The sequence below is a fragment of the Drosophila sechellia genome, chromosome 3L (genome assembly GCF_004382195.2).
Source record: "Drosophila sechellia strain sech25 chromosome 3L, ASM438219v1, whole genome shotgun sequence".
NCBI lineage: Eukaryota > Metazoa > Arthropoda > Insecta > Diptera > Drosophilidae > Drosophila > Drosophila sechellia.
This window is the reverse complement of record NC_045951.1, coordinates 1042558-1070086: the sequence shown is the minus strand read 5'-3', so window position 1 is coordinate 1070086 and position 27529 is coordinate 1042558. Positions and strand designations below refer to the sequence as shown.

At 44.7% G+C, this 27529-nt stretch overlaps 3 protein-coding genes and 1 long non-coding RNA gene across 9 annotated transcripts in view; 1 reads left to right on the top strand and 3 right to left on the bottom strand.

Annotated features, from left to right (window-relative positions):
- Window positions 1-11654, top strand: part of LOC6610254 (triple functional domain protein) — a 38685-nt gene extending 27031 nt beyond the window's left edge. Inside the window, exons 1-10 of one of the 4 annotated variants that reach the window (XM_032719981.1) lie at window positions 62-592; window positions 4052-4145; window positions 4219-4476; window positions 7995-8060; window positions 8135-8230; window positions 8297-8412; window positions 8475-8591; window positions 8657-8846; window positions 8932-9312; window positions 9372-11591. In XM_032719981.1, the coding sequence (XP_032575872.1) occupies window positions 171-592; window positions 4052-4145; window positions 4219-4476; window positions 7995-8060; window positions 8135-8230; window positions 8297-8412; window positions 8475-8591; window positions 8657-8846; window positions 8932-9312; window positions 9372-9578 (1947 nt within the window). In that variant the 5' untranslated portion in view covers window positions 62-170 and the 3' untranslated portion in view covers window positions 9579-11591. Of the gene's footprint in view, window positions 1-61; window positions 593-4051; window positions 4146-4218; window positions 4477-7126; window positions 7314-7994; window positions 8061-8134; window positions 8231-8296; window positions 8413-8474; window positions 8592-8656; window positions 8847-8931; window positions 9313-9371 lie in introns of those variants that run through there. The other 3 variants (XM_032719979.1, XM_032719980.1, XM_032719982.1) reach the window with 3 other exon arrangements.
- LOC116801295 lies at window positions 4648-6780 on the bottom strand. Of its 3 annotated transcripts, none has more exons than XR_004361923.1 (2): window positions 6558-6780; window positions 4648-6505 (listed from the first exon to the last, which is right to left on the bottom strand). It is a non-coding gene; the product is annotated as an uncharacterized LOC116801295 (long non-coding RNA). The 3 variants fall into 3 exon arrangements; XR_004361924.1 differs by having other exon boundaries at window positions 4648-6486; XR_004361922.1 differs by having other exon boundaries at window positions 6580-6780.
- Window positions 11655-11917: 263 nt separating the features above from the next.
- Window positions 11918-13657, bottom strand: LOC6610253 (divergent protein kinase domain 1C). The gene is made up of 5 exons (XM_002034812.2): window positions 13423-13657; window positions 13202-13354; window positions 12992-13129; window positions 12716-12924; window positions 11918-12656 (listed from the first exon to the last, which is right to left on the bottom strand). The coding sequence occupies exons 1-5, from the start codon at window positions 13570-13572 to the stop codon at window positions 12083-12085; spliced, it is 1224 nt and encodes a 407-aa protein (XP_002034848.1). The 5' UTR covers window positions 13573-13657; the 3' UTR covers window positions 11918-12082.
- Window positions 13658-13969: 312 nt separating this feature from the next.
- The window catches only part of LOC6610251 (glucose transporter type 1), a 33520-nt gene continuing 19960 nt past the window's right edge, over window positions 13970-27529 (bottom strand). The window contains 10 exon segments of the mRNA XM_032719983.1: window positions 13970-19062; window positions 21560-21663; window positions 23281-23420; window positions 23483-23686; window positions 25223-25345; window positions 25409-25686; window positions 25747-26025; window positions 26090-26214; window positions 26304-26560; window positions 27290-27457. Coding sequence (XP_032575874.1) covers window positions 16595-19062; window positions 21560-21663; window positions 23281-23420; window positions 23483-23686; window positions 25223-25345; window positions 25409-25686; window positions 25747-26025; window positions 26090-26214; window positions 26304-26560; window positions 27290-27457 — 4146 coding nt within the window. The 3' untranslated portion in view covers window positions 13970-16594.

The following is a 27529-nucleotide window of genomic DNA, read 5'->3' as shown; positions in this document are numbered from 1 at the left end:
GGAGAAGCGAGAACCTTTTCTTCGTGCTCGCTCGGGGACTCTTGGCTCAGTTTACGATTAGACGCAGTGCGGGAAAGGTCTTTCGACTTGCGGTGCCGGTTTTTTAGCGGCCTAAACAATTAACGCCATTGTGTTTGAAGTGTTCACCTCGGTGGATCGCTTATCTGGCCATGTGCAACAACAACAACAGTGACTGCCATCGGATCCGCCTAGATAAGATGGCCGAAAACGGTTTCCACTACGAAAGTGCGGTGCCAAGAACCACCGGTTTCTGCGATAACAACAACGAGGCTTCGAATCCTCATCCGGAGTCCAACTACAACTCGATGAAAGTGAAACGCAGCTCGGCTCCCGCACATTACCGACCCAGATCGATGCACAAGTTGTTCAAATCTATATCGCTGAGGGTCGGGGATAATAGAAATGGAAATGGGAGCGGGAACGGGAACGGGAACGCCGCCGTTTTGCACCACCAGCAATCCCTGGGTGGCCAACCATCGGGATTCGCATGTGTGTGCTGCGAAGAGGTGACAGAGATCAGGACGGAAAATCCCAAGAGGCGCAACTCCTTTTTGAAGGAACTCAAGAAACGGTACTTTTTGGAACATGGAACAACGTAGTCTTTCGCAATTTCCTTAGAAGCCAGTCGTTTTAGTGGGATTCTATTCAGGCGTAGCATTTATTTAGCTATTTGCTACTATAACTATAATTAAAGCACAGAAACAATGGCAGTGAATTGATTATAAACGTCTGCTTTGCGTTAGCCTCACGTTCAATTAGACGCCCTCGTCTTCTCAATTGCAATAACAAGCTCCCTGGATATCATGTGCCTCATCATCTTCTCAATTGCCCAAGCTAACTCAGCCTTAATTCTGTTTTTGTTTTCGTTCGATACCAGCCACAGAGGGTATGACGACTTTAATAGACATTTCCAAGCTGAACTGTTAGTTTACAGCCGTTTGAGTGCCATAAAACCAACTACCGATTGATCTAAATGTTTATGCAAACTGGTTTCCAGACAGTTAAACTAAATAAATAACTATTATTATTTGAGAGGTAAATGTTATTACACTTGCTTCTCAATGATTTGCCTTACGAATGGATTACTATTTCTGGCAGGGTATTTACAGATTTAGTTGCCTCATGGAGAGCCGTATTCATTTCCTCATGCTCTGTTGGCTGCGCCATGAGTAAGCTTCCGCAGATGAAGATTTAGAACTTAATTTGATTTATCGACGCCAACGTGCAATAGGAGTCCGGCTGCTCAATCCCGATGGGGATTGCTCATTATGCAGCTGCAGTCACGGATCCGTCACGTTCGTTAGCCTAGCCGTAAGATAAACACGTTGTTTGTTGTTTGTCCGGTAGCAATTGAGCTGAGTTTAGTTTTCGGACGTCGTTGCTCTTGGATTCCCCACATCGCTATCTTGGGCTCCGAAACGCTGGGGGAATATTTATCATGCTGGTTATTATACGTTTTGTGAAGAACAGACGCTTTGCTCTGTTTTGGGCAGTCTTTCCCCAATTTCATGTGATTTTCACCGAAACAAATAGGGAATACCCATTAAATGTTCTCTGGGCCGGAAACCGGTTTCGTTTTTCCCACCGACGTTTAGTGTAATTCATCAGCGATCAAAACCTGTTGCGCTAAATCACTGCAATCATTAGAGTTTATTTCTGCCCGCCTTCGAACGAAACTTCTTTTGAAATAGAGCCCAGAACTGTCTTTGTCCTTTGTTAGTCAGCACTGGACTTCGTCATTAGCTGTGAGTGCGCCGGAGATAAGGGTATGAGGAAGGAACCTAAACGATAACAGGCCAGTGCGTATTAATCATACGCCTCGTGCGCCCGCATGAAACAGAAAGAGCGCCGATTGATTTTCGATTTGTTTTGATATCTCGTAACCGCGTTATGGAGTATTTCTTATAATTACGCATTCACTCGAAACTCACTTCTAATAGCTAGCTCTCTTCGATTTGGAGCGCTCTTATCGCACTTAGCCTTAGCGGGGGAATACGATGGAAAAGTTCTCCCGGGAACTATTCCTTTTACGAGCATGTATTACTCTTTTCGGTCTTGTTGGTCCGTGGAAATGGCACAGCAACACTTTCAATATTTGCACTCTAATTGGGCACTTTGTTTGCTGCTGGCTCACTCGAGTGAGCATTAATGGTAGTTCCTGCTCGTCCAGCTGCTTCCTCGACGCCCTATTCCTGCCGAGCATGAATATAGATTATCGTCCGAGTCACCCACAGTATTCCCTCCGAAGCGCTACCTCCTCCCGCCCCGGCTGTCACTTTGCCCCGGACTCTTTGTCTCAAGCACTGTGTCAATATGCGCGTGTGTTTGTCCAGGATATATGCAAAGAATCGGGGACCATAAAGCCAGCGGGGCCAGAGGAGGATCCTGCTCAGCGGCGCGTGCTGCCAAGTCCAATGAACTAGGTGGTATTTGTATTTCACCCATACACACAGGCACTGGCAGGGTATTGCACTAGCATCGGAAAAATATATCCATGACTCTGAAAAAAATTTATAAATATTAAATTTTATCAATGATTAAGGCATTAATAAGTTTCAATGATTTTCAGTTTAATATTATTCAACAACATTTTATTGCTTACGACAGTAAAGTAATACGTAAACACTTACTAATGTAATAAAAATGAGTGGCATTTATTAAAGATGCTTTGTTATTATTTTTATAGCTCGTTATCACTTTCAAAATTCCAATGCTTCAATGAACTTAAAAACAAAAAAAATCGAAAGAGATTAACATCTTTTGAGCAAACAATTATGCAAACTTATTGATGGGCATTGCTCACAAATAATGCATATTCCTACGGATTTTATAGGCTGTTCATGGTAGAAAGGATACTTTTTCGCCGTGTGCAATTTGTTTTCGAGCAGCAGGAGGAGGAAACTGCAAATTTGCCAGCCAGCTTTGTTGCATACTTTGCGGCGACCCATTTATACATATTAATACATACATACAAAGCAAACACGCATTCTTTGGCTTGTACATAGAACACTTTGGCGACACTTTGGCCATTTGGCTATTTGGCTAAAACATTACACCAGCCAAATGAATTTTGAATGTGTCCAGCCAGCTGGTGATAAATTAAATACAATTCCTGGAACCGAACTGGTATCTCGTCCAATTTGACCAGTCGAAAGCCGCGTTCCTGCTCATTGTCGTCTGTGTCAATGTTTATTTTTACTTCGAATTATGTTACATGCCATTGGGTCATGGGTCCTGGCTCCTGGCTCCTCACTCCTCGGTCCACCTTCCCAGCCATTTGACTCCACTCTTTCGTGCTTTGTTTAATTGAAATCGATTTTCGAAGCGTTTAAGGCGACTGCTGTGCGAATTAAGCCTAATTAAAATGTTATAAACGGCATATTTAAAGCGAGCTTAGTTTCGCGGTTTCGCGGTTTTCTCTACTGCATTTCCACTGACCGCAGAACATTCCCTGCAGCCCCAAATGAGCTGCTGAAACCCAAGCCAGCTGCTACAAATGTCCTCCGTGTTCAGTGTTCACTGTGGCTGATTAATGACTCGGCTCGCAAATAAAGTCGAAACTTGACCCATAAGCTTTGCTCCGGCTGCAAATTAATCAAAGGAGCGTTGAAAGAAATATGCTTTTACGGCGAGTGCGGTAAAAAGTTGGAGCATAAAAGCGAATATTCAAACGGAAATTTGGCTTTAAAACCTTGGAAGCGTAAAAAGGCAAATGGTAATGGGAAAACGAATTGTGCCCACTGTGCGAGCGGCGACATCCGAACAGCGGGCGGTTTCTGGCCAAGTTAGCGGCCGATTCGATGCTGGCGACAGTCTGATGTTAGCCACGAAGCTGGACAGCCATCAAGCATCTCTTTGTTTTATTTATTTCGATTTTATTCGGCACGCCATGAGCGATGGAGGAACTTGTGCAAACCACCACAACGATTCGCAAGTTCCTGTAGGCTGTCTCCCTGGAAGAACTAAAGTTCTTCAAGTGTACAAACTGCCACTTACCTGTCGAATCGTTCTGTACTTCGAATCATTGCAGACGCAACTGGCTGCCGCTGATGAATCGCAAGGGAACGGACAAGCCGCCAAGTAGCAAACCGCTGGTGAAGAAGCCCTCGGAGAAAAACCTGAGAGTGAGTGCTGCGTTTAACGAGCGTTTATTTATATCATTTGACGTTTCTCCTCGCCTTTCCTTTCTATATCTAGACACCCCAGAAGCACGCCGAGGAGCTGGCCGAGCAGCAAAACCAGCAGCCAGGTGCCAGTCCCGCCACCGTGCTGCCATCGTCGCAATTCCCCAGCTCCACTCAGCATCCAGGAGGAGCAGGAGCCGGCGACTACGAGCCGGACGAGGAGGTCGGCCTCGAGCTGCCGCCGCCCATGAAGCCCATCCAAGAGCCGCACCTGATTGCCAACGGACCGCCCGCCTTTGCCAAGGACGCCAAGGAGAGCTCGGGAAACATGGTGAGTGCCTGCGTCCGACACGGATTTCCAAAGATTTCCCACAGGATATGGGTGGGCTGAAAAAAATATCATTTGCAGTAGTTAGGAAATCATTGCTTACTGAACAAACCACGTGTCTTCGCTGCAACATATTTATGCCAAGGATTCGTGTTAGCAAGACGTGAAGTGCGGTTGTAAATTGAAGTTTATCTATCAGCCCAAGATTTGTTTATTTACAACAAGTACAACCAATCTAGAAAGTTTTTACTCATTAGACACGAATAAGTTACCTGTGCTGTTCTCGTTCTAAGTAACAACTTACGATATGTTGCACTCTAATGAATGGAGAGCATTTTTGCAAAAGTACTTCTCAACCATTGACCCACCCTAACGTGAATGATATCCCCAGTGCCCCCGTCCAATCAGCCACCCATTCGTTGGCTACAAGTTTGTTTGCTTAGCACGCAGCTCCTCTAATATGTGTTTCCCACACAAATCAAAGCGGTTTATTGTGACTTTGGCCCGTTCGCCTCTGCTCCATCGACGTCATCGGCAATCCGAGCACGGTTTTTGCTCAATTAGAGAACTGGGAGGCGCGCACACATTCTCCGGGGACTGGGAATCCTCCTCCGTGCGCTAGGTTCTGTACGTTCTCCGGGCCAGCCACCTTCGCCATAAATGCGCCACTTTATTTTGTTTACACTCGAGGCAGGAGAGTGAATAGACCACCGCAGCACAGCACACAGATACAGATACAAAGAGCCAGCGATACTCGAACTCGCAGATACGACGCATAAATTTCGACAGTCAAATTAGCCCACAGACTTTGTCGGTTGAATGTGCGTGGGGGCGGGACTTCCACTTGGCTGGTACTTCTGCGAGCAAATTACAGGGAAGGGATACAGTCAATGATGCTGGCTGCCTGATTCATGGTTGCGAATGTGGCCTTAAATTATGCAGAACTCGATGCATTCTATCTATTTGTGCGGTTCTGACCACAGGATGGAGAATTTGACTCTCCTAAGAGGGAAATATAGTTATGCTTCAACAAAAGCCACTTAATTAATTAAAAGCATTTGCATAGGTTTCTTTTTTCCCTCTGATCTCTCAAAATTCCCTCTGCGACTAATTGCCAGTTTTGAAATGTTCAAAGTTTTTATCGCACTTTGTGTGCACTTCATCGGTTTTAAGGTTTGACTCTCCTTCATTTTGATTAATGATTCGTTTCGTTCGGCGAGCTCCCCATTTCGGATGTCTCGCCTCAATTTCGAGCTTTTTCCATCCCGATGTGTCCGTCGCCAGAATGTCGCCTTCGCTATAGCCACTTTGTCCGTCAATAAATTGAATGTCGTCTGGTTTGTTCTGCTCCGTTCCGCGTGTTTCTATTTTGCTGATGATGGTGATGGCTTATTAGCTGAATTCGGTACACAGAAAAGCATTCGATCAATGATTTCATATGTCATTACAATGAAAGGGTTCAGTAGAGGGAAAAGCGCTTTATCCGACAGTAGCATTCTATATATCTAACTATTTTTTGCCGTGCACTCGTGCCAATTTTCGGCTGTCTTGTACAAGCTGCTTTGATGCGTCAACATTTAATTGTATTCTTTCCTGTTTACAAATTCTGAGTTCTTCTGTATCGCCTGGGTGCGAACTTCTTAACCCAGTTAGGTTTTCGTACTGTATCGCTTGTGTTAACTTTTTGGCCTACTTGGCATTCGGGTCTTGGCCGTGTTCCTGTGCCACCTTTGTTAAGTTCGCCTATTTGCATTGTCATTAATTTTTAATAGTTCTCCTTGTCGAAACTCGCGCCCTTTGCGAGTGCTTCATATATATATATGTATCTATATATCCGTGTGTGTGACATCAGCCGTTGCAAGTCGACTACCTCCCCGTTTCAAAGAGGCTAATTAAATGTCACACCACTTAAATGTGGCTACGTCATAGCGTGGGTTGTTGTTCCTTTGGTTTTGGCCTTTATTGTCCTTCCTTTAAGCGGTTGCTTTTACATGATGAAATCCATTGAGGGAACTGTAGTTTACGAAATTCCCTGAAATTGTTATCGCAAAAGTGTGAAATTAACTCGTTTTAACTTTTCGTACTCAGCACTTTCTGTCCGCTCACAGTAAAATATTCGATTTAATTGACAATGAAGCTCATTGAGCAATTTCCTCATCCGCACCGCGTTAAATCTATGTTTTATGAATAGATTATTTTCCACTGCCAGAGGTATTTCCCTGTCGATCACTCGCACCCTCTAGAACATTTCGCCGCGAAATGCGAATTAATTTATGTATTTAAGAATTCATAGCAACAACAGTGCCAGCAAATCTACACAAAACACACACTCACGGGCACAAAGAGAGTTCCCCCGGTGCCCCGACTTCCCTACTTCCCTATCTATATCTCTATATCTCTCTGTTTAGCTTTCGCTCATTCGATACAAGTATTTCAGCGCTTTTCCTCAAGTGAGTGCGACGAATTTCTTGGCGGAGCGTTGATTGAGAGTTTCTTTTTGATGTCGCAAGGGGAAGCACTCTGTGTGTGCGTAAGTGGGTGGGTGGCAGGTGGGGTGGCGTGCCTGCATATGTAAAACATGCTGGGCAACAGGCAAAACTATTAGGCGGCCGGTCAGCCAGTCAGTCGCACCGCTCAGCGCTCGGCGTTCAGTCGCTTTTCGAGATTCTCGGGCTTCGCATTGCCAAAATGCGTCGTCGTCGCAAAGTCCTTATAAAGGCCATATTTTCGAAAGACAGTTCGCCATAAACGTTGGGCGAAAAGCAAAAAAGCAAAAAGTTTCCACTGTGCGCCGGGAATTTTAAGCAACACGTGCCATGAGCTGTTTCTTCCGCTTATTTGTAAGCTGCATCGCAGTTGTAAATCGTTTTCGATGACAAATTCCACTTTTTGCCAAGCCCAAACAGCTGACCGTTCGTTATCTTATCGCCACAAGCACACAGAATGGAAAATTGAGCTCACGAAGAACAATAGTTACACAATGTTATCTGCTGGCTGGGCGAAACTTTTCACCGTGTTACCCGAAAGCAAATTTTGGTTAAAAATTTAGTAAAACCAACAGTAGAACCATGGTGTGCATGTGTGTTTGTGTTTAGTTACGTTGCTTATTTATGCAACTGAAATTAATTTGGGGCCCTGTGTGTTGAGCGAGCTCGCGAGTGGGAAAACAAAAATAAGCGAGTGATTCCATTCGAGCTGAACATGCAAGCGCCTAGAACGTGTTTATTTTGAAAATTACCCCAAAATGATGGAGGTTTTCCTCAACTCAACTCTATTTGCGGCCACACGGCGGATGAGCAATGTTGCCCGTTCAACTAATTCAATACACATAGTTTATTCAATTTCAATAGAGATTGTTTGCCTTAGAAGTTATTGAATCAAGTGCTGCACGGGTAGAAAAAGTTTTTCAATTAGCCGCCTGCGGCACAAGGGGATAATGCAATAATCGTTGCTCAAACTTTTTCATTATGCATTTGGCCTGACCATCATTGAGTTTCCCCCCGCTTTTCCCACTCTTGCAGGCCAGCCCCGGCAAAATGGACGGCAATCCACTTTCGGAAATAGAAGAAATTGTCAAGACGACAACGGTAAGTGCTTCAGTCGATGATGGTGTCGAGCGCAGGACTAACCCCCGTTTCCCTTAATGTTTTCCAATCACCAGGAGCAGCACGAGTCCAACAGTCGCGTGGATGGAGGCGGAGGAGTGGAAAATGCCAGCACAAACGGCCATGGTCGATCCCACGACAACAATGATGAGGTGAGGTTCTTACCACAATTATGAAGTTAGCTCCAGCTAACGAACTATATCCCATGTCCTTTCCAGAGCCACACCGCTGTGTCTGACAAGGCTGCAGCCCTCAAAAAGCGGCAATGCATCTTCGCGGAGCTGATGTCCACGGAGGAGGCATATGTACAGGATCTGCATGAGATCGTCAATGGGTACGTACTGAATTTGTTCGTTCAATCCTATACAGCCTAATATATTAAATATCCTTTTTCAGTTACATGACAGAGATTAACAACCCGAACAGTGATATACCCATGCCTGAGGACCTGAAGGGTGGTAAAATGAAGTTGGTATTCAACAATATTAAAGACATCTACGAGTGGCACAGGGAGTGAGTATAGAGAACCCCTCCATCTAAAGTAAGCAACCTATTTAACAAACTCGTGCTACTTCCAGCTTCTTCCTGAGAGCCCTGCGCAACTGCCAAAAGTCGCCGGCGGACCTGGGTCCGCTCATCAAGCGGTCAGCCACCAAGTTCGCTCTGTACTACACCTATTGCAGCAACAAACCGCTGTCCGAATACATAGTCAGCGCCCATTATCAGTATTTCGATAGCATACGTCAGAAGCTGGGACATCGTCTGGATGTAAGTCAAAATTGCGAAATCATAATTGTAATTGGTACCGTTGTGGAATCTGTAACTTATTTCTTCCCGTTTTTCCAATCCGCAGCTGAATAACTTGATCATTAAGCCGGTGCAGAGAATCACTAAATACGAGCTACTCATCAAGGAGATCATCAAGGCCACCGAGGGAGCCGGGCTTTACAAAGAGGTGCCCATGCTGCAGGAGGCCTACCAGCAAATGAAGGTGGTCGTGAAGACGGTCAACGATATGATGGTGGTGCTGCGCAGCCTGCAGGACTTCGATGGGGAGATAACCGCCCAAGGCAGCCTGTTGATGCAGGGACCGATGAACTGCGTGGTGGATGCGGCACAGAAGCACCGCGAGCTGCAGGTGTTCCTCTTCCAGCAGAACATCATCTTTGCGGATATTGAGAAGACCAAGAACCAGTACGCCAGTCCCATATTCAAATACAGATCGCACATACAGGTGAGAGGAATAAAATAGAACTTTCGAATGGGTTAACAATATCCACTTACCACTCTCAGCTCAATCACATGCAAATGAAGGAACTGGGCGACTGCCGCTTTCAAATCAGGTCGACTGACCCCAAGATCCCGGAGATGACGATCATCTGCCAGGCGGCGTCGCAGGAGAACTACGCGGGGTGGCGCGATATGCTAAACAAGATACTGCAGCAGCAGAACGACCTGATCTTCATGCTCTCCAATCCCCTGTCAACCAAAAACAAATGAACGCCGTTGGCGAAAGAATTCCAAATGATAAGGCAGGAAGCTTAAAAGCAAGCAAGAACAACAAACGAAAGTATGAGAAAATGATATTCAAATGTGTTTTGGGCAACGGTGTTCCGCCACCCAAGTGAGCATTAGCCTCGCACTTGTTTTTCCGTCTGTGCGTTTGTTTACGGATAGTTTTGCTCATCACACCCAGAAACACTCGCATACTCAATCCTAATTTGTATGTAACTTGTAATTGTAATTTATTTATTCGTCATCAACAGCGTTTCCGTTCAGTCCACCTTTAGATTTTAGTTAAGCCGCTTTTCTGTTCTTATAGTTTCTGTTTTCTATTCCGGATTTGTGTGTATGAAACGCGAAGTATTATATGCTCAAGATTACCTTTGACATTGTGTGCATTTTTAACTTAATTAGACTCCGTTGCTCTTAGTTTTACTTTTCCGAGTCTGATTTACTAACGATACGCAGCCGAGAACTACTCAGAATCAAAAGCAATTTACATTTCGTTTTCGTTTCGTAATCGTTTTATTCGCATTGAACGCAGAGAGTAAGAGTATAACTATTCTAGCCTTAGTTCGGTACATAGTTTTAGTTAAACTGCTAAATGTTAATCATAGTGTAAACTTTAGTTACTCGATTTGCTTTGCAAAACTAAAGCAGAGATTTGTGTAATGGCACTCGTTCGAGTGTGACAACTTCGTGAAATAATTTAAGCTTAACTTTAGTTTATGGATGCAATGCAAAGCGTATTTGTACTTTATGATTTAAAAATAAAATATGTAAGCTTTAAACGTAATCAAAACCAGAAACAATAAGTTTTTAATTTTTCTAATTTTAAACTATGTCCGAAATAAACATAATGCCTGCTCGGATGTAATTATTCTTTGGTTTTCGCATCTTTCGCCCCATTTTCGGTTGATCTGTTTACAAGAAATACTTATAAGCTAAGCGCCATCAAAAATGAAGCCCGAACATCCAAATGATAGCACTTAAGCCACTCTAAACTGTATCCGAGACGATTTTCAAAGCATATTTCTCGTTTTGGTGTCTGTGCGTTTATGTTAGTTGGTAAGCAGGAGCCAGTTGGGCCAATGTACAGTGTAGCATACGAGGATAAGTCAGAGTCACTCAAATGCATGTGTCTCTTGCAAACAAATTACTCAAACAGGACCAGGATTTGATTAAACGATTATATGTATAGAACACGAGACGAAGTTACTAAGCGGTTGTCCATCCAATGCTTTCAATCCGATTTTGTCTCTTAAAAGCACCCACACACACCGAGACGCCGGTTACAGTCTGGAACATGAATAAATATGAAATGCCAGATGCATATATCAATGCGAGGAAAACAATAATGATTTAGCTAAGCTAAATGTAGGAAGCAAACATGAAATGTATTTTTTTACAACAATTGTGAAACGAACCTCCGGCATAATTCGTAATTAAATGTTAAAGTCGCGACGACGGATCGGAAGGTAGGATCGATGGATCAAATGATCCGATGATCAGATGATCAGATGACAAGCAAACGCACAGTGAGGGGAACCCAATGGCCACAACATTTTCTACATTTTGCACTTTACTCGTGGAGGGAGCTCTACTCTACTCACAACCGAACGACCGTAACATGTAACATACTGAATTCTTTTCGATTGTATTAATGGCACTTACCGATTAACTAATTGTTGTACTTAAGCCCTGTCGAAATTCTAGATAATTGTGGTAATTAAAGTGTGTGTTTTAGTTTATCTAATTACTCTGACTAACTATAAATATATTACTTACAACTGCGACATCATGTGCGTCAGTGCAATGCGAACAGCATAAAGTAAACGTGTTAATCTGTGTTTTAGCCAAGTAAGCATCAGCTTTCCCTCGGAAAACGCCCGGAAAAGCCAGGCGAGATAAACTTTTGGCCCGGGCGCAGGCTGCAAATAAATATAATTGTATCCAGAAACCACTATGCAAATTGTATGTAACCAATAAAGCATGTAATCTGAATTTAAATTTTTCAAAGTGAATAATAACAAAGCAAAAGTAGCTGAATAAACTTAACATACTCAACGGAAATGTTTTTTATTTTTCTCATTGTTTAAGTTCCGTTTAATGGTACTTGATTTTAAAATCCACGACAGTTACAAAGAATTTAAATTTGGCGCCTAGGTTGAAATGGTTGGGAACCCTTCTAGGGAGGAATGGTGAATGGTAGATAACCAAGAAGAAGATAGGCGGGAAATTCAATTGTCCAAAAACTACATTTTTTTGCAGTGGTTTAATGATTTATCCAATTTAAATTAAGATTGTAATTTATACTTGCGTTGCTCAAATAATGAGGTTTGTTTTGTTGTAGTCAATAAAAAGCATTTTTGTTTTATTTATTTGTAATTAATTAAGTCTACTTATAAAAATGCTATCAGTTTTGAGCCAGCTGTACGCCAATTGATCTACCGTCCGCTGCTTCCGTGCTTCTCAGACTTCCGCAACAATCCCCGAATGTCTTAGACTCCCCGACGTGCCTGTCCCTCATCGGGAATCTCGGATCCTGCGGATGCTGCTGCAGCCTGGTGCAGTTGCTTCAGCTCGTTGTAGAGCCTCAGGGCGAGCTGCGTGTTGGGGGCCCATTGGCGTCCTGGCACTTGATGCTCCTTGGGCGGCTGGACGCACATCTTGACCAGCTTTTGGAGCGCCTTGGAGAGGCGCACTCCGCTGAGGAGGCCGGGCTGAAAGGTGCCTCCGCCCAGGAGGATGTGCTCGCAGAAAATTTGGAAGTTGTTGTTCTGCTGGATGTGCGTGCAGGATTGCTTCTCCTCGTCGCACAATCCTCGGCAGGAGTGAAAGTGGCAGTCCTGGTGGGCGTGGCACTTGACGCCCCTGGACAATCGCTTGTCCAGCTGGCTCTCCACATAGACGTGCTCGGCACTCTGGTACTTCAGCCTTCGCTCAGAGGCAGTTCCGAAGCGATTCACCTGCATCTTGCACATCTTCAGCGGCTCCGGCTTCATTTCGTCCAGTCGGAAAATGTACTCCATAATATTGAGAGCGTGCTTCAACCGCTGCACGCGATTGGAGGCCCTGCAGAGTTAAAAGATACATAAGTTCCGATCATAATTTAGTTAGAACTAAGGACCCACAGATACTGCATTATGCTGGGGTTGGACTGCACAATCTCTAGTCCCTCAGTAGCGTAGTAGGGTCCGCAGGAGCCCAGAACTGCCGGAAAGATGGACTCCTCGTCGAAGAGCTTGCCCATCATGTAGTTGTTGTCCTTGAAGAGCCTCCAAAAACTGACCATCTGCTGCGAGTTATCATCGGCTATTTCCTGGTTGACCAGAGCGCGGATCTAAAATTTCCATATGAAAACCGGTTACTTTAATTTCTGAGCACAATCTAATCTCGTGTCTACTCACCATATTATCATCCAGGGTGACATTGTACGCCAGAATTATGTGCAGCTTCACGATCTCGTGGAACTCCTCGAGTTTGGGGTATATCGACTCCCCCTTGTTGTTCGTCCAGCTCAGCTCGTCATCGTTGTGCCGGGCCAGCTAAGTGAGTGGGAAATGGAAAAGTCGTAGTCTTGGTAACCAAAGCGTGAGAACTAGGAAAACACGACCTACCTTCACCGCATACAAGTCGCCGTTCTTTTCGGCCGTAAAGAGGATAGTTTTCATATCGTTCAGCGGACACTGAAAGTTGTCGAAGGAAGATTGGGAACCACAGAGTTCCTCACACAGAGAGCCGCTGTACTCATGCTTTTCGAATTTCTGGCACTATTCGCGATACAGGATTATATCGAAAAATGATTATGTTACAGTGGAGGAAATACGAAATAGCTCACCATTAAGTTGAGGCTCCGATGGGACATCAATTTGAAGCAGAACTTGAGGTTGAGGAAGGCGTAGCTGAAAATGCCCACCGCCAGCAGGACCGCAATTAAAACCGTGCGCTGCATTCCGAACCGAATTTTCCGACGCAGGGCGGTCAACATTTTAAAAGCCAGAGATTTCCATTTTTAACCAGCTCGCTTACACACCCCATCGAAGGTACGGGTATATACCCTTAAAGCCCAGAATTGTCAACCAAATCTGACACATCCCTGACATGCGCAGAGCGCACTCGAATCCTGTTTATCGATGTGTATCGAAATCAGTGCTGCCAATGTATCCTTTATTTCTTAAAGGTGTTCTCCACCCGAAATTGTCATGAAAAGGATATGCTTTCAGGATTTGCTTTGTGCCCCGGCCCAAGAATAAGTCTGGTTTGTATTTTGAAATTATTACTTAACGTATAATTCTTTATTTATACTCTCAGCTAAATTGAGCAATTTACTTTACTTAATTCATCAATTTTTATTTGTATTTTTAATAAGTTGTCTTTTAATTTCATTCAAGTGTTTAGAGTTTCCGTTTTGCTTTTGCTTCTGGTTTCTTTGCTCTGCCTTACTAAAAATTATTTAAATTCAGAATCATATACCTAGGTTCAAGTTTATTGTTGTATATTAATAATATAATTATTATTCCGCGTTACTCCCACTTTCTCCGAATATTCTCAGTGTGTCGGAATGCAAATCTGTCTGTCAAGTCTGTATAGTTTGAGTGTTTCTTCAGGGTCTTGCTAATATTCACCTTTGCGTGTATTTATATACTTAAGATAACCGTTCTGTATGCCCAATTTTAACTAGTTATGTACACAACTATATGTGGCTATGACCAATGCTAGAACATATCCGAACCACAAACTAAAGTACAAACAGGTAAAAAAAGTCGCTAGGGTATAATGCCATTGTTAATTGTGTTAATTCAGCTATATTCTCAATCGGCATCTCACTAATTCTTGCAGCTGGCTTTAACTTCTGTTGTTTTGTGAGTGATTATCGTGGCTCGAAATCTCATCGATTCGAGGGCTTTTGGGCTAACTGGTAAATTTGTGTCCTTGCTACGTGAACTTGAAAGGGACTTGCCTCGGCTTTAGCTATCTCCCATAGTAGTTTTCCTATTAGCGGATAATGTCATTAACTCGGTCCGTTGTTTTTGGGAATCTTGGGAATGCATTCTAGGGCTAATTGTTTCGGCAGATCAGAATCTGTTATTTACAGTTCGAATGGTGCACACAACTTAAGACCAGTCAGTTTCCGTTTCCGGTGCCGAGTTCATGCACCTTTTGCGCCATTTTGAGGTGCCTGTTTTATTCGTTTTGGTTTTTTATACTTGATTTAACTTTACGCAATGTTAACATTCTGTCTTTTGATTTTGTTACAAAATCGCGTGGCATTTTTATTTTTGTTGGTTTTCCGGTTTCGTAGCTCCGTTTAACTCATTATTGTTTTCCTTAGTTCATTAAAATAATGTAAAAAATCTGCAAATTGCATGCTCCTCTTTAATTAATGTGCCTTTAAAAAATGTCTATGATTACTCTATATGTATTCATTCTTATATTTACAGCAGTTTTCATTTTCTATTTGGTTTTGTGAACTTGATCCTTTAGAGTTTTTGTTTCGTTTGAGTCTCCCAGAGGATCTTGTTCTTGTTGTTCTCTTACTTAAAACCTTTGTTTTTGGCAGTGCATTTATATTTATTATTTTCGGTTCACTAATTCATAATGATTCGCCACGGCTAAAGACTACAAATTAAGTTCATTTAGTTGTTACTCGTAAATTAGGTTATTAATTAATCAACAGCAGTTATTTACAATTTTCTCGGTTTTCTTTGCTCTCACGCAAGGTACGTCTGATTCAACGGCCATTAAAATAAGTTGGAGTGCTTAGTTTACAATTAGGTTTTTAAGGTATTTTTGGGAGCAACTGAGGCTACGACGAGAGATACGACTAGAAAGTATAATTGGAAGACAGTTGTTGGGGGATAATACACTTGAAATAAATTATGCGGAATCAAAAATCAAAAAGATTGTGGGGCTCTGGGTGAAACGAAAACGTATTTAATCCTTGAGCAAAACGGCTTATTGCTTTATTACAAAAATCGCAAGCAGTCCCTGAAAATACGCGCATATCAAATAAATGCTAACAAAACTCTTATTTTTCCGTGTTATCTCAACACTCGTTTTTGTAACATTTAACTTGTTGTCCTTAGTGTGCCAAACTACAGTTGCTGTTTTGCTTGTCTTGCTGTTTTGTTTGTTAATTAATGGTTCATTTCATTATTTAGTTGCACTTGCGTTTGCAGTTGCGGTTGCTGAAACTCTAAATCTTGTGGCGCTGCTCCGATCTGATCCGACTGATCGCATCCTTAAAGCTAGCTTTAACTGGTATGTTAGATTGGTTGTCTATCTTCTAGGCTTGAGTAGGTGTGCATTATTATTTCCATTTGCCTTGGTTCTTAACTATGTATATGGGTTTAGTCAATTTAAATATGCAAATTCAAAACCTTCGCTTATGTTTAAGTTGAATATACAAATACCCTCCTCTGATACCGCTTGTATTTATTATGTATACGCACTGTTAGCTTAAGTACTTCTTTTCATTATTTAAAATAGTCGTTGTTCGTCTTCCTCTTGTGTTTGCAGCTGATGTGATTCGTGTGTGTGGCTTGTGCATTAGGGCGAGTGAATCTCAGGGAGGTAAAACTATATACAAGTTCTCCAAGATTGTACGGACAATAACCCATATAACATCAAGAGAACCTTTATATCATTCATTTTCTATGGCCTCATTTTGGAACCCGAATTTTACCACCCTCGCAAATCCACCCTTTCCGTAGTGCTCGTGTCTGATCTGTGTGATCCTCGCTTTAAACAGAGTTTTGGCTTAGCAAAAATTAACTTTAATTTACTTAATTTTTTGGCAGTGTAAAAATTGTAATTAAATGTAATTATGGTTCTCGATCGGCCGAACAACACCGCTGCTTCCTCGGCTATTGCTTGTCCAGTCGCCACATGATTAGTCTTCGTCCAGGCTCTGCGATCGTCGCTTCGAGACCACCAGGTATTTGCGGCCGAAGTAGGGTGAATCTAGGGGAGGATGCAGGATTCAGGATGCAGTGAGTCCGCGGAACCGCTCACTTCTTGCGCAGGAAATCGGTGTACTTGCGTGCTCGCTTGCGCACTCGCTTCAAAGCCGATCCCAACCGGAACTGATCGTCGGTCAGATCGTAGGCGGGGTGGTTTAGCAGGTGGTGCACGTGGTGGCCGTGGGTGTGCGTGTGGGCGTGGCTGTGGTGCGATTGTGAGTGCGGTGAGTTGGCGTGATGGTAGTGGTGCATCTGGACAAAGTCATCGCCAGCGGGGTTCACGGACCCCGACAGCGGGGAGCCCGGCGACATAGGTTGGGCAGCTAGCAAATTGTGTTCGGAGGCTGCGTCGAAGGACTCGAAGTGGTGCAGCTGCTGGTGGTGCGTCAGCGGTTGCGGCGACGGCAGCGACGAGGAGTGCTCACTGGTGGTGGAGGCGCCACCGCCTCCAGCGCCCTCCAATCCGCAGAACTCCTTGGGTAGTTCGTCTATGCCCAGGGGCTTCTCGAAGTGCGAGTTCCCCGACATATTCGTGTAATCGTAGCTGGGATAGGTGTAGGGCAAATAGCCCGCGTGGTGACCCACCTCACAACCCACCTCGGAACCACCGCCTGCACCACTTCTGTTGTTGATAAACTTGACCTCGTTGGCATTCCGCTCCAAGCTGCTGCTGAACACTATGTTTATGTTGTTCGAGCTCGTTGACAAGTTGATGTTTGTGGGCGAGAGCTGTTCCGTGGAACTCTGGTTCAGGTTCGTCTCCTTCGAGATGGCCCTGTAGTTTTGGAAACACTCGGCAGCATCGCTGGACGCTGTGTTTGTGGTGTTGGTGTTATTGTTATTGGCGTTCGCTTGTCCCTGCTGGAAATTGTTCTTGTACTGAAACTCTAGGGCGTTCGAGGGCTGAAAGGGATAGTTTTTGGAGTTGTTCAGGATGTCACTGGCTGTGGCATCGCCCTTGGACAGATACTGGTGTATGTCCTCGCTGGTGATCTGCAGATCCTGATCCAAGTACGTGTTGCACTGTATGTAGTTGTAGTTGTTGCTGCAGCAATTGTTGTACGCCTCGCCGGCATCCTGATGGAACATCACCGTGGTGGTGGCCTCATCCTCGAACTCACAATGGTAGCTGCCACTGCCCTTGCTTCCACGACTTCCCTTGCTGCCCCGCCGCTTCCGAGCAGCTGCTGCCGAAGTGCTCGGCCCCTCGTCGTAAACGGAGGAGCTGGTGGTGATCTTCCGGCACGGCTTCTTTTCCGGCTCCGGCTCTGGCACTTGCCAGGCGTCAAGCTTGTCCTCCTCCTCGTGTTCCCTCTCAGGACCTCCTCCGACTGCTCCGTCCATTTCGGAAGGAGATCTACCATCGGCCAGGAAGCTCCAGCGAATCGGCGACGGGGAGCAGGCGTACTCCGGCAGCTCGCTACTGCCCAATGCGCCCTTCGAGCTCTGACGCTCCAATGTGGATCCCTCGGCAGCCATGTTCTTGGCGCGGTCAAAGATCGAAGTCAGCGAACCTAATTGGCTATTCGGGCGGCTGGCGTTCAAGCCCCTCAGCGATATGGAAGTATAGCTGGGGTGGCGATGCTCGGGCAGCAGGCTCCTCTGACTCCTGTGGTGCTTACGCACCAGGGCCGAGGCAGACTTGATGGAATTGTTGCGACTCAACGATGACCTGGAGCCATACAGACTCGTCGAGTCCGTCTGGTAGCAGTAGTCGGAGCTGGTGCAACAACTACTCGGTCGTCGGGACGAGCCGTAGAGGTCCTCGGCGAAACACTGGGCCAGTTCGGTGCGGGAGGAGCTGTTGGTGGCAGTGGTGTTGCAGCAGGTACGTCTTACCATAATCTCCTGAACCTCCCGATCCGAACAGGCGGGGTCCTGGCACACATTCGTCGTGGATATGTCCGTAACGGAGCGATGCCGGCGACTGGTGCAGATAGAAGGTCGCACCACCGAGTGGTTGGCCGAGCCCTGGTGCGCTCCCGGCAGACTGCCGCTGCCCTGGCGACGACTCCTCCGACTGTGGCGACTGTGGTGCGAATGGTGGTGGTGCGAGTGCGGCGAGGTGTGGCGACTGTGGTGCGGACTGTGGCTGTGCTTGCGCTGCTGGCAGTGGTGCAATGGCGGTGGTGGCTGGTGCTGCTGCTGCTGCTGTTGCTGCTGTACTGGTGGTGCTGGCTGCTGTGGTGGTGCTTGCGAGGGATTAGCCTGATCACATACGACTTCCTTCTCATAGCTACAGTGTACGTATTCGTGTGTGGCATAGCGCGACTGATGCTGTTGGTGGTGCACCTGCTGCTGTTGGTGGTGCGCCTGCTGCGGCTGATGCGACTGGTGCGGCTCCTCAGCGCGACTCGTGGAACGAACACTGGCAGAGTCAGGAGGCGAGGCGCTCCTCAGTCAAGGCCCGCTGCTCGGGCAGACAGGTGGAGGCTGACGAGGGTGATGGGGCGCAGAGGCAGCGCTCCGGCCCTGGTGTGTACTTCGGCCGCCGTCTAAAAATCGCTCGGATGCAGCTGCCCAGCGAAAGGCGGTGAGGGAACAAACAAACAAACACAGGTCGAGAATACGAAAAAGCAATTAATACGGCGGGCCAAATTGTGGGTTCCTCAGCGTTCATCGTTCATCGTTAGTATTTAATTTATGGGCGGGCTTTTTTCGGGCGTTCTTAGCTGCGATGCATTCACTACTGCTGCTAATTAATAAAGTGCATGCAAAAAGTGCATGCCAATAATACGCATGCAATTGGGGAAAGGCGATAAAAAAGTTTGCAATCGCTTGCAAGCACATTATGCACAAAACACATCCTTCACATGGCGATGATGAAGTCGAAAGGGCTGGTGGTTGATTGATGGCCTGATTGATTGATTAATTCATTTACTCAAATGATTTTCATTTGGCCTTTTTGTGCGGCTGCGGCAATAATATTTGTAATCAATTAAATTGTAACAAAAGTAGGCTAGTCCCTGTTCGGGCGCCACTGCAACTAAAAACTAAAACTTTGACCGCAGCTGCGTTCAATTAAATTATGGCCTATTCGATTTTTAATCTAATATATTGAAAGCATTAGAAATAATGATTACGGGTTAATTGGTTGGCATTTAAGTAATAAATGATTTTGAATGAAGGGTCAGAAGGTTTGAATGATATGTGTTTATTCTCAATCGCATTATTGGCACGTTTCTTTCTGATCTTTGAGCGAGTGGGTGAGTTGGGTGTACTTTGGGTGTTCGTTTGGTGTTTGTTTTCACAGAGTGGTGCGACTTTTCATTACTTAGCCAATCGGTTCGCTCCTTTTTTGTCTTTTTTTTATAGTTGGTCCCAAGATCAGTGGTTTTCCCTTCACTTGCGTACTATAAAGGAACGAAAGGAAACAATGTAAGCTACGTTCATCAGATCCGAACTGTCGGTGGTTCGTTTTAGCGTCAGCTTGAGCCTTAGCCTAGTTGGATATATACTTGTATATATGTACTATATAGTTAGATGGCTTAGATTCGACTGGGTGCACTTGGTTTGGGCATTTTCGTGTAAATGCTTTCGTGATTGGCTGAGTGGCAGCGAGGTGACTCAGTGGCTCAGTGGCTGACTAGCTGGGTAGTGGTGGCTTATTATTAGCGGTGGTGCTGGGTCAACCTACATGACATCCTTCCGTGCGCCGAGTGCCGGCGGAAACTGTAGTCGTCGACCTCGTCGTAGTGGCACTTTCTCGCCGCCTGCGGCGTTTGCAGATTGGTGCCGTAGTTCGTGTAGCACTGGCCAACCGATCCGGGGCCGGATCCGGCCAGGCCGAGGACTCCGCCCGGACCATAGCTGCTCGATCCGGGACCCAGGAGATTGGTGCTATCGCTCAGCGGATAGGGACCCATGCCTTCAACCGTCAGGGAAAACGAGGTCGTACCAAACACTTGATTATTACAATGCACGGCAAAGGGATTTCTCGATTTGCGATTTTGATTTTTCAAGTTTTGTTTTTCATTTCATGCAAGATCAGATAGGCGCCAATATTGGTGGTTGTTGTCGATGTTGGTTACATACAATAGTTGAGTGTTGGTTGTGTGTTAGAGGTCCAGTTGATGGTTGAATTTGATCGATTGATTGATAGGGTTCCAATGTTTAAAATTGTTTGATCCAAAAAAACACAATTCATAAATCCGAATGGAAATAAACAATGCAAGATAGTTAATTTATTCAGACGGACGCGAACATCGCATCAGGTTTTAGTTACAGATTAGAAGATTAGAAGAGCAGTACAGATCGAATTGCTACGATAACAAGCAACTAAGTAAATAGGACATTCCAAAAATAATACAATACTTCAGAGTTACAAGGCAAACAAAAGGAGTCGCAAATTCATAGATACACACACACTTATATTAATGAGTGGAGATGATGGATTTCAGAAGGGGAATTTGAATGGATCGGGGTAATGCAGAATTTTTTGCTGTGGTTAACTAACGAAACATCTATTGACTAATTGCTCGAATAGGTGTGTTGCTAAAATTCAAATTTTTTCATGTTTCCCTTTCACCCAAAAGAGTGTTTTTTTAAATCCCAACAGATTTGAATGCGCATAATTTGTACGCAGTTTCGGTTGTGTTAAACAAAAAATTAATTATGCGACGCGTTAGACAAGTTTGGTTCATGAGGCAATTTACATAGATACAGTTTGTTCGGTTTAAACAGTTAACAAGTAAATTCAAAATTAGGGTCCTTTATGTATGTTTACCTACAGGACACTTGCTATCTTGTGTGTGTTCGTTTCACAACCTGTGTATATGGATATGCAAATATTGGGTGTGTGGTTCGAGCAATTTGCACAACAAATAACGAGGAAATTAAAAACTCAAACGGAAACTGGAAGTGAAACTGAAACGCAATCGAGGTGTGGTTGTGGTTTCGGGATTTCAGGGATTCAGGATGAGGATGCGGAGGATTCGGGCTCGGATTCGGATTCGGGTTCGGAATCGGATTCGGGTGTTCTGGGTGGAACGCCGGCGTGTTTTGGATTCTTACGTGAGTCATGTTGGGTCTTCTCCTCAGATACCATCAAGGCGGCATGCTCGATGCCAGAATTCATACTTTGTGGCTCCAAGCTATTTGTGCAGTTTAGCATACTCCTGAAATTCGCACACTCTACGATTATGTTTTAAGTGTAAACGTATTTGGTAAATTTAATTTCTTTGCAACTAATTTCGGGAGTTATGTCGGGTTTTGGCTGTTTCTTTGAAGTTGAGAGAGACGTCGGAAAAAGGGTCTCGCTGACGGTTTCTGTAGTTAGTGTATTGTAGTTTGAGGCTGCTTGGAAGTTATTAGGCGCGGCTTAGAAAATCAAACATGAAAACCAAGGCAAATAAAAATGGTAATAAAATAACATTTATTTGAAATCAAACATATAACGTGAAATTAGGTTAATCTAGCACTAGTACTAATTGAAATATGGCTCCCACGTCCTCCGTCCCGGAATCTTCCAGGAATTGCTATGAGTGAAGGTTGTGATTGAAGTATATAAATTATTTGGAAGGACTGGACGGTCTGGTGGGTGTCACACTGGTTCTAGCGCAGCTTCACTGTGCCTTGGCATGCACGCCACCCTTCTCCTCGGCATCGTTCTGCGACAACTCAAAGTCCGCGGTGGCAACACTGTTTCCGTTGGCATTATCCTCGCTATATGGTCAAAGATCGGGCAACAAAATCAGTGTGCATGTGGTGTGGCAGTGTAAGTGGGGCTTTTATGGAATGCATGGGTGGAGCACTTTGAACCAACCAATTTGATTTGTCAATGAGCGATGAGGGGAAACGGGGCGCAATGATAGCGATTCTGATACATCGGATAACGTGATGGGGCAGAAAGATGAGATGCAGCTCTTAATAGTAGTAAGTATAGGTAACGGCTTAGCTATGCATAGAGAGAGTTGGAGAGTAGAGTATTAAAATTGATATTTAATGTTGGGTATTTATATAGTTGGCTATTATGAGTCTTATTTAGTTTGCTTTACGGCAGCCAGTTGTTTATGGTTTGTAGTTGTAGTAACAAAGTAACGAGTTGTAACAAAGTACAGGCAAAGTTAAGCAAACATGCCGAAAAATTCATAGAAACTTTTGAGCGCAGGAATCCACATCTCAATTCGATTCGGTTAACTTTCTTTTAGTATTTTTGGTTCGGTTAAAAATTGTACATAAAGTGGCTAAATAAAGTACAGCAATATGAGCTACAAATTTAAGGTGGAACTTTGGAGAGCGAAACGCATCGGTTCTAATATTTGATTTTGATTGGGGGTCTTTAGATACGGAGCTTAAGAGTCTGATAGATCGTCCTCGGTGGCTTCATGCAACTTACCCGTACAGTCTACTATCTCGAAAGGTCCTTGGAGGAATACATGGAACGCATTTCAAGTCAGAGGGTTATTTTCGAACGTATGGTGCTTTGTAAAACAAAAGGGAACCAAAATTTCAAAACGAAAGGAAATGAAAACTTCTGAACCCTGAACCGATCCTTGGAAAGCGGTTCACTGGATCAGTTTGGCTATGCAAACCGCATAATAAACTTCCAAGTAATGGTAATCAAGGGCATAGTACAAAGATTCTGTATTGTATTTTATAGTATTTGGTTCGCATTTCTTGTGTCAGGTAAGAAAGTTGAGTTTAAGTTATGAGCTGTAGAACTATTCGACATATTGCCATGATTTGTGTGCAAAATTTGAGCGAAGAAAATGAGCTTGTGCAAGGACACATACCTGCCGTTGTTGTGCCGGAAGAGGGCCAGGATCTCCTCGAACGTCTTGTTCTTCGTCTCGGGCACCTTCTTGTAGGTGAATATCCAGAAGATGGCCAGGAACACGCTGAACGGCAAGAACGTGTAGTTCTCCAGGGCAGTCTGAACATAAGTTGGTTGTCACACCCAAATAGGACATGAATACTTAACGAAAGAACGCTCACCTTCATGCTGGGGAAACCAATGCCGACCACAAAGTTGGCCATCCAGTTGACCAGCACCGCGATAGCCATGGCACTGGGCCGGGGTCCCTGGGAGAAGAGCTCCGCAGTGATCATCCAGGGTATCGAGCCGGGTCCCACCGCGAAGAAGACGACGAAGCCGAGGGTGGCCACCACAGAGAGGTAGGACATCCAGTCGATCATTTCCTGCACATAACCAAAGAACTCCTATACAAAATGCATAGTACTCGCATTCTCGATGTAGGCTTTTCCTCTACTCGCGCTTAACGAACTGTCTTCGAAATAATACGGATGAATATAGGACACCACCCCCTGATAAGCCTGATCTCTTTTATGCATGAGTTGGTTAGAGTAGCGAAAGTATTAAGTTAGATAGGAACTGAAGTTGGTTGGCTGCTCTCGATGTCTTGGTTCTCAAAGAGTTGACCTCCGAACTGCCGCTCGAGTCTTTCTGGGTCTGAGTATGCTTAGGAATGCTTAGTTGTACTTGGTTGCAAAGTTAGCTATATCTTACACAATTACCAAACAAAGAGTATAAATTATGGCTTGAGGTCACATTGAGTGTTTTGGTTTCTGTGTGAGAGTTTCGTGTGTGGGAGGTGGCGACACCTCTAAAGCGAGTTCAGCGCGGTGCTCTGCTCTATGTTTTTCTCCATTTTGGGGGAGCTGGTGGAACTGGTGCCCGGAAAACTTTTGCTGAGTTGTGTGTTGGTTTTGCTTTTAGTCGAAACTTTTGCTTGCCTTTGAAACTGTGTGAATTGCCTCTAGCGGAAAACAAAGCGTATAAATCATAAACAGAACGAATTCGTCAAACGATTTCGAGTGAGTGTTTTGTGGGGCGAAAGCCTGCCAAGTCGAGAATAGCTCTAATTAGGGGCGGGACAGTTGCGCAAGGGGCTGGCCAGGATATTTGAAATCAGGAACTCGTCTTTAAGTGCTTGACACACCCATAACAAGTGCCTGATTAAATGACAATTTGAGGGGTCCAGCTCGCAGGCGCAACAACTTAGCCTAGGCAACTGAAAAAGTAAATATATCTATTGGCAAGCCACGTGCAAACTGTGTATACAAAGTATGAAAGCCGTAAAAAACTCAAAAAGTCATAACTAACACAAAAGCACTCCAAAGCTAATCATGCATGTGCCACAATCTGCGTAAACATATTGCCAAATCGCAGATAGAGGACGTAATTAATTACTAAAGTGACCAAGTTTTGGCCTATAAATTAAACACACATACGTCTATGACTTAAATGCAATACATCAACGCAGGCACGGAAAAAACTCAAAAAGGCTACGTTTAATGGCTGGGCGAGAGTCATAAATCCAACTTGTTATAAATTCAAATATATCTCACATCAATAATTTATAGATATACGCGCGGGACAACTGTCATGCTCTTACGTGTGTGTTGGTGAGTGTTTTTATGTTCTGGTTTTTTTCATGTTTGGGGGCTCAAAGGGGTAAAACACAACTTCATGCATAAAATATATTAATATTCAAATATTTATAAACGCACGCACTCGTTTGGAGTAAATGGGAAATGGGATATGGGATAAGTTCTAGCGTTTCTAGGAGTTCGGAGTCATATGCAAATCACTAAACGGGCGGGGACAAACAAATGCAAACACAAACTGGCAGGCATTTTAGCATTCACATTCGCAGGCATTACTCTACAGGAGCAAGAGCAGGACTCGAGAATCCTGGACACCCCTATACTTGCCTTGATCAGGAACGAAATGGTGATGAAGATTGAGAAGATGAACATTCCGCCCAGACCATAGAGATGCAGGGTCCGGCGACCCGTGCGATCCATCAGCGGAATGGACACGAGCGTCATAACAACCTGTGCATAGATAATACATTATTCAGAATCAAAGGAACTTTGATGATGACTTCGGAAACCCACCATTATGGCGCCGATGCCTATCGTGGCGAACTTGGCGCTCTCCTCAGTCAATCCCGAGCTCATGAAGAGCGACGTGGAGTAGTAGAAGACGGCGTTGATGCCGCTGAACTGCTGGCTCAGCTGCATCACGATGCCGATGATCAGCGGAGGGCGCAGGGTGGGCGAGCATATCAGCTCCATGGTCGATATGTGGCTCTCGGACTGCTGGGCGCGCTCCTCGGCCCGCATCTCCTCGATGTCCTCCTCCACGGAACCAGAGGCTCGCAGCCGGCGCAGGGCTACACAAGGATTTGGTAAAAGGTGCAGATTATAGTTTATTGATTACAAGCGGGTTGTACCTTTTCGCGCCTCCTCCTCCCACTGCTTGGTGATGAGCAGATATCTGGGCGACTCCGGGCAGACGGGCAGCAGGATCAGTTGCAGGATCGCCGGACAGATGGCCAGGCCCAGGAGGATGGGCCAGCCCTCGTTGGTGCCGAGGATCTGCTCGATGCCCAGCACTTGGGATAATAGTAAACCTACAGTCACAGCCAATTGATTAACAGTTCCTAAGCCACCGCGCAGATTCAGTGGCGCTATCTCCGAGATGTACATGGGCACCAGCGACGTGTTGAGGCCTTCAAATGGTCCATGCACCCATTAGTGAGTATTTTAACTTATTAGTTTATAATAATTACTCACCGCAATTAACACCAATTATAAATCGGCCAAGGAATAACATTTCATAGGAATGACTAACTTTGGTAAATCCCATCAAACAGGCGCCGGCAATTCCGAGCACATTGTTCAACAGTAGGCCGCCTTTTCTGCAATTCGAATCAAATAGATAACATTTAAGCAATGATATCATATACTAGTATGGTATATTACTATTGGTGTTAGATAATGAAATTACCTGCCAAAGCGGTTGGCCATCCAGCCGCCGCTGAAACCGCCCAGCATGCCGCCGATGGCGAAAATGGATACCGCCACTGAGTAGAGCTGCTGGATGAACTCCTCGCTGATGTCCTCGCCGTAGCGGTCCTTGTAGACGTCCTTCATGAAGTTCTCGATGTTCTTCTCGGGCGCGTTGATGACGCCGGTGTTGTAGCCGAACTGCAGCATGCCCAGCACCGCCGAGAAAATCGAGTAGGTGAGGAAGAAGGTGAGACCCTGGAAGTTTTGATTGGTAATACCATTAGTGGTGAACAATTCAGCGGGGGAGCGGGCCGGGACGGTGGGGATTCGGTGGGGGATGTGCGTGCGGATCCATCAAACGCTTTGCAAACGAGTGTGCGTCAAGGAAACCAAAGCTTTCTCTTTGGATAAGGCCAATTTTCTAATTGAAACTCAGGGGTAACGAAACAATAAGATACGTTCTGATGGATGAAAGTGTTCGGATGTCGGAAACCATACATCAAATCAAAGGAATCGAACCAAACAAAGGTTGTATTAATATTTTTCGTATGTATTTATTTGATTTTGCTACAGAACTTATAAAAATAATAAATAATAAAAACTAATTAGATAGCTAATATTTAATATACGTTGATGAAGAAGCCGTCTGTACGTGTGCAGTACACTCAAACAAATCTCTGTTAAATGCTTTTTCTACTGGATTTTGAACAATGAATCTCGGCTGTCCAATTTTCAAGTCGTTATAGGGGATAAATTTGTTTGAGTGTGGACAGAAACTGAGGCCAATCCGAAGAGCATTTGCATCTGTCCGTCATGGTGGCAGTTTCTGCCGTCAGTGGTTCAGTGTGGCTGGGTGGATGGATGTTCGGGTGGTTCTGGGTGGTTTTTGGTCGTGTGGTTGTCTGGCTCTGGGTTGTTGGTAGTTGGTTCTTGGTGTTTCGGTTTGTACATGAATAGAGAAATGAAATTCAAGTATTTAATTACACAACATGGCAAATAATTTAAGCTACAAACTTGTTCTAAAAGTCTTAGCTTCCGTCTGTGCGTGTGCTCCTCCAGGCGATCGACGTATTCGCGCAGCTCCTCGATCTCCTCCTTCACCTGCTGCACGGTGTCCAGTTCGTGCTTGATGGCCACCATGTCCCGCTTCACCTGGTTTTGTAATAAGCAATTTAGCCAGGTAAGGTTTAAATTTCGATGGCTTTCTATTGCGTTGAATTGGAT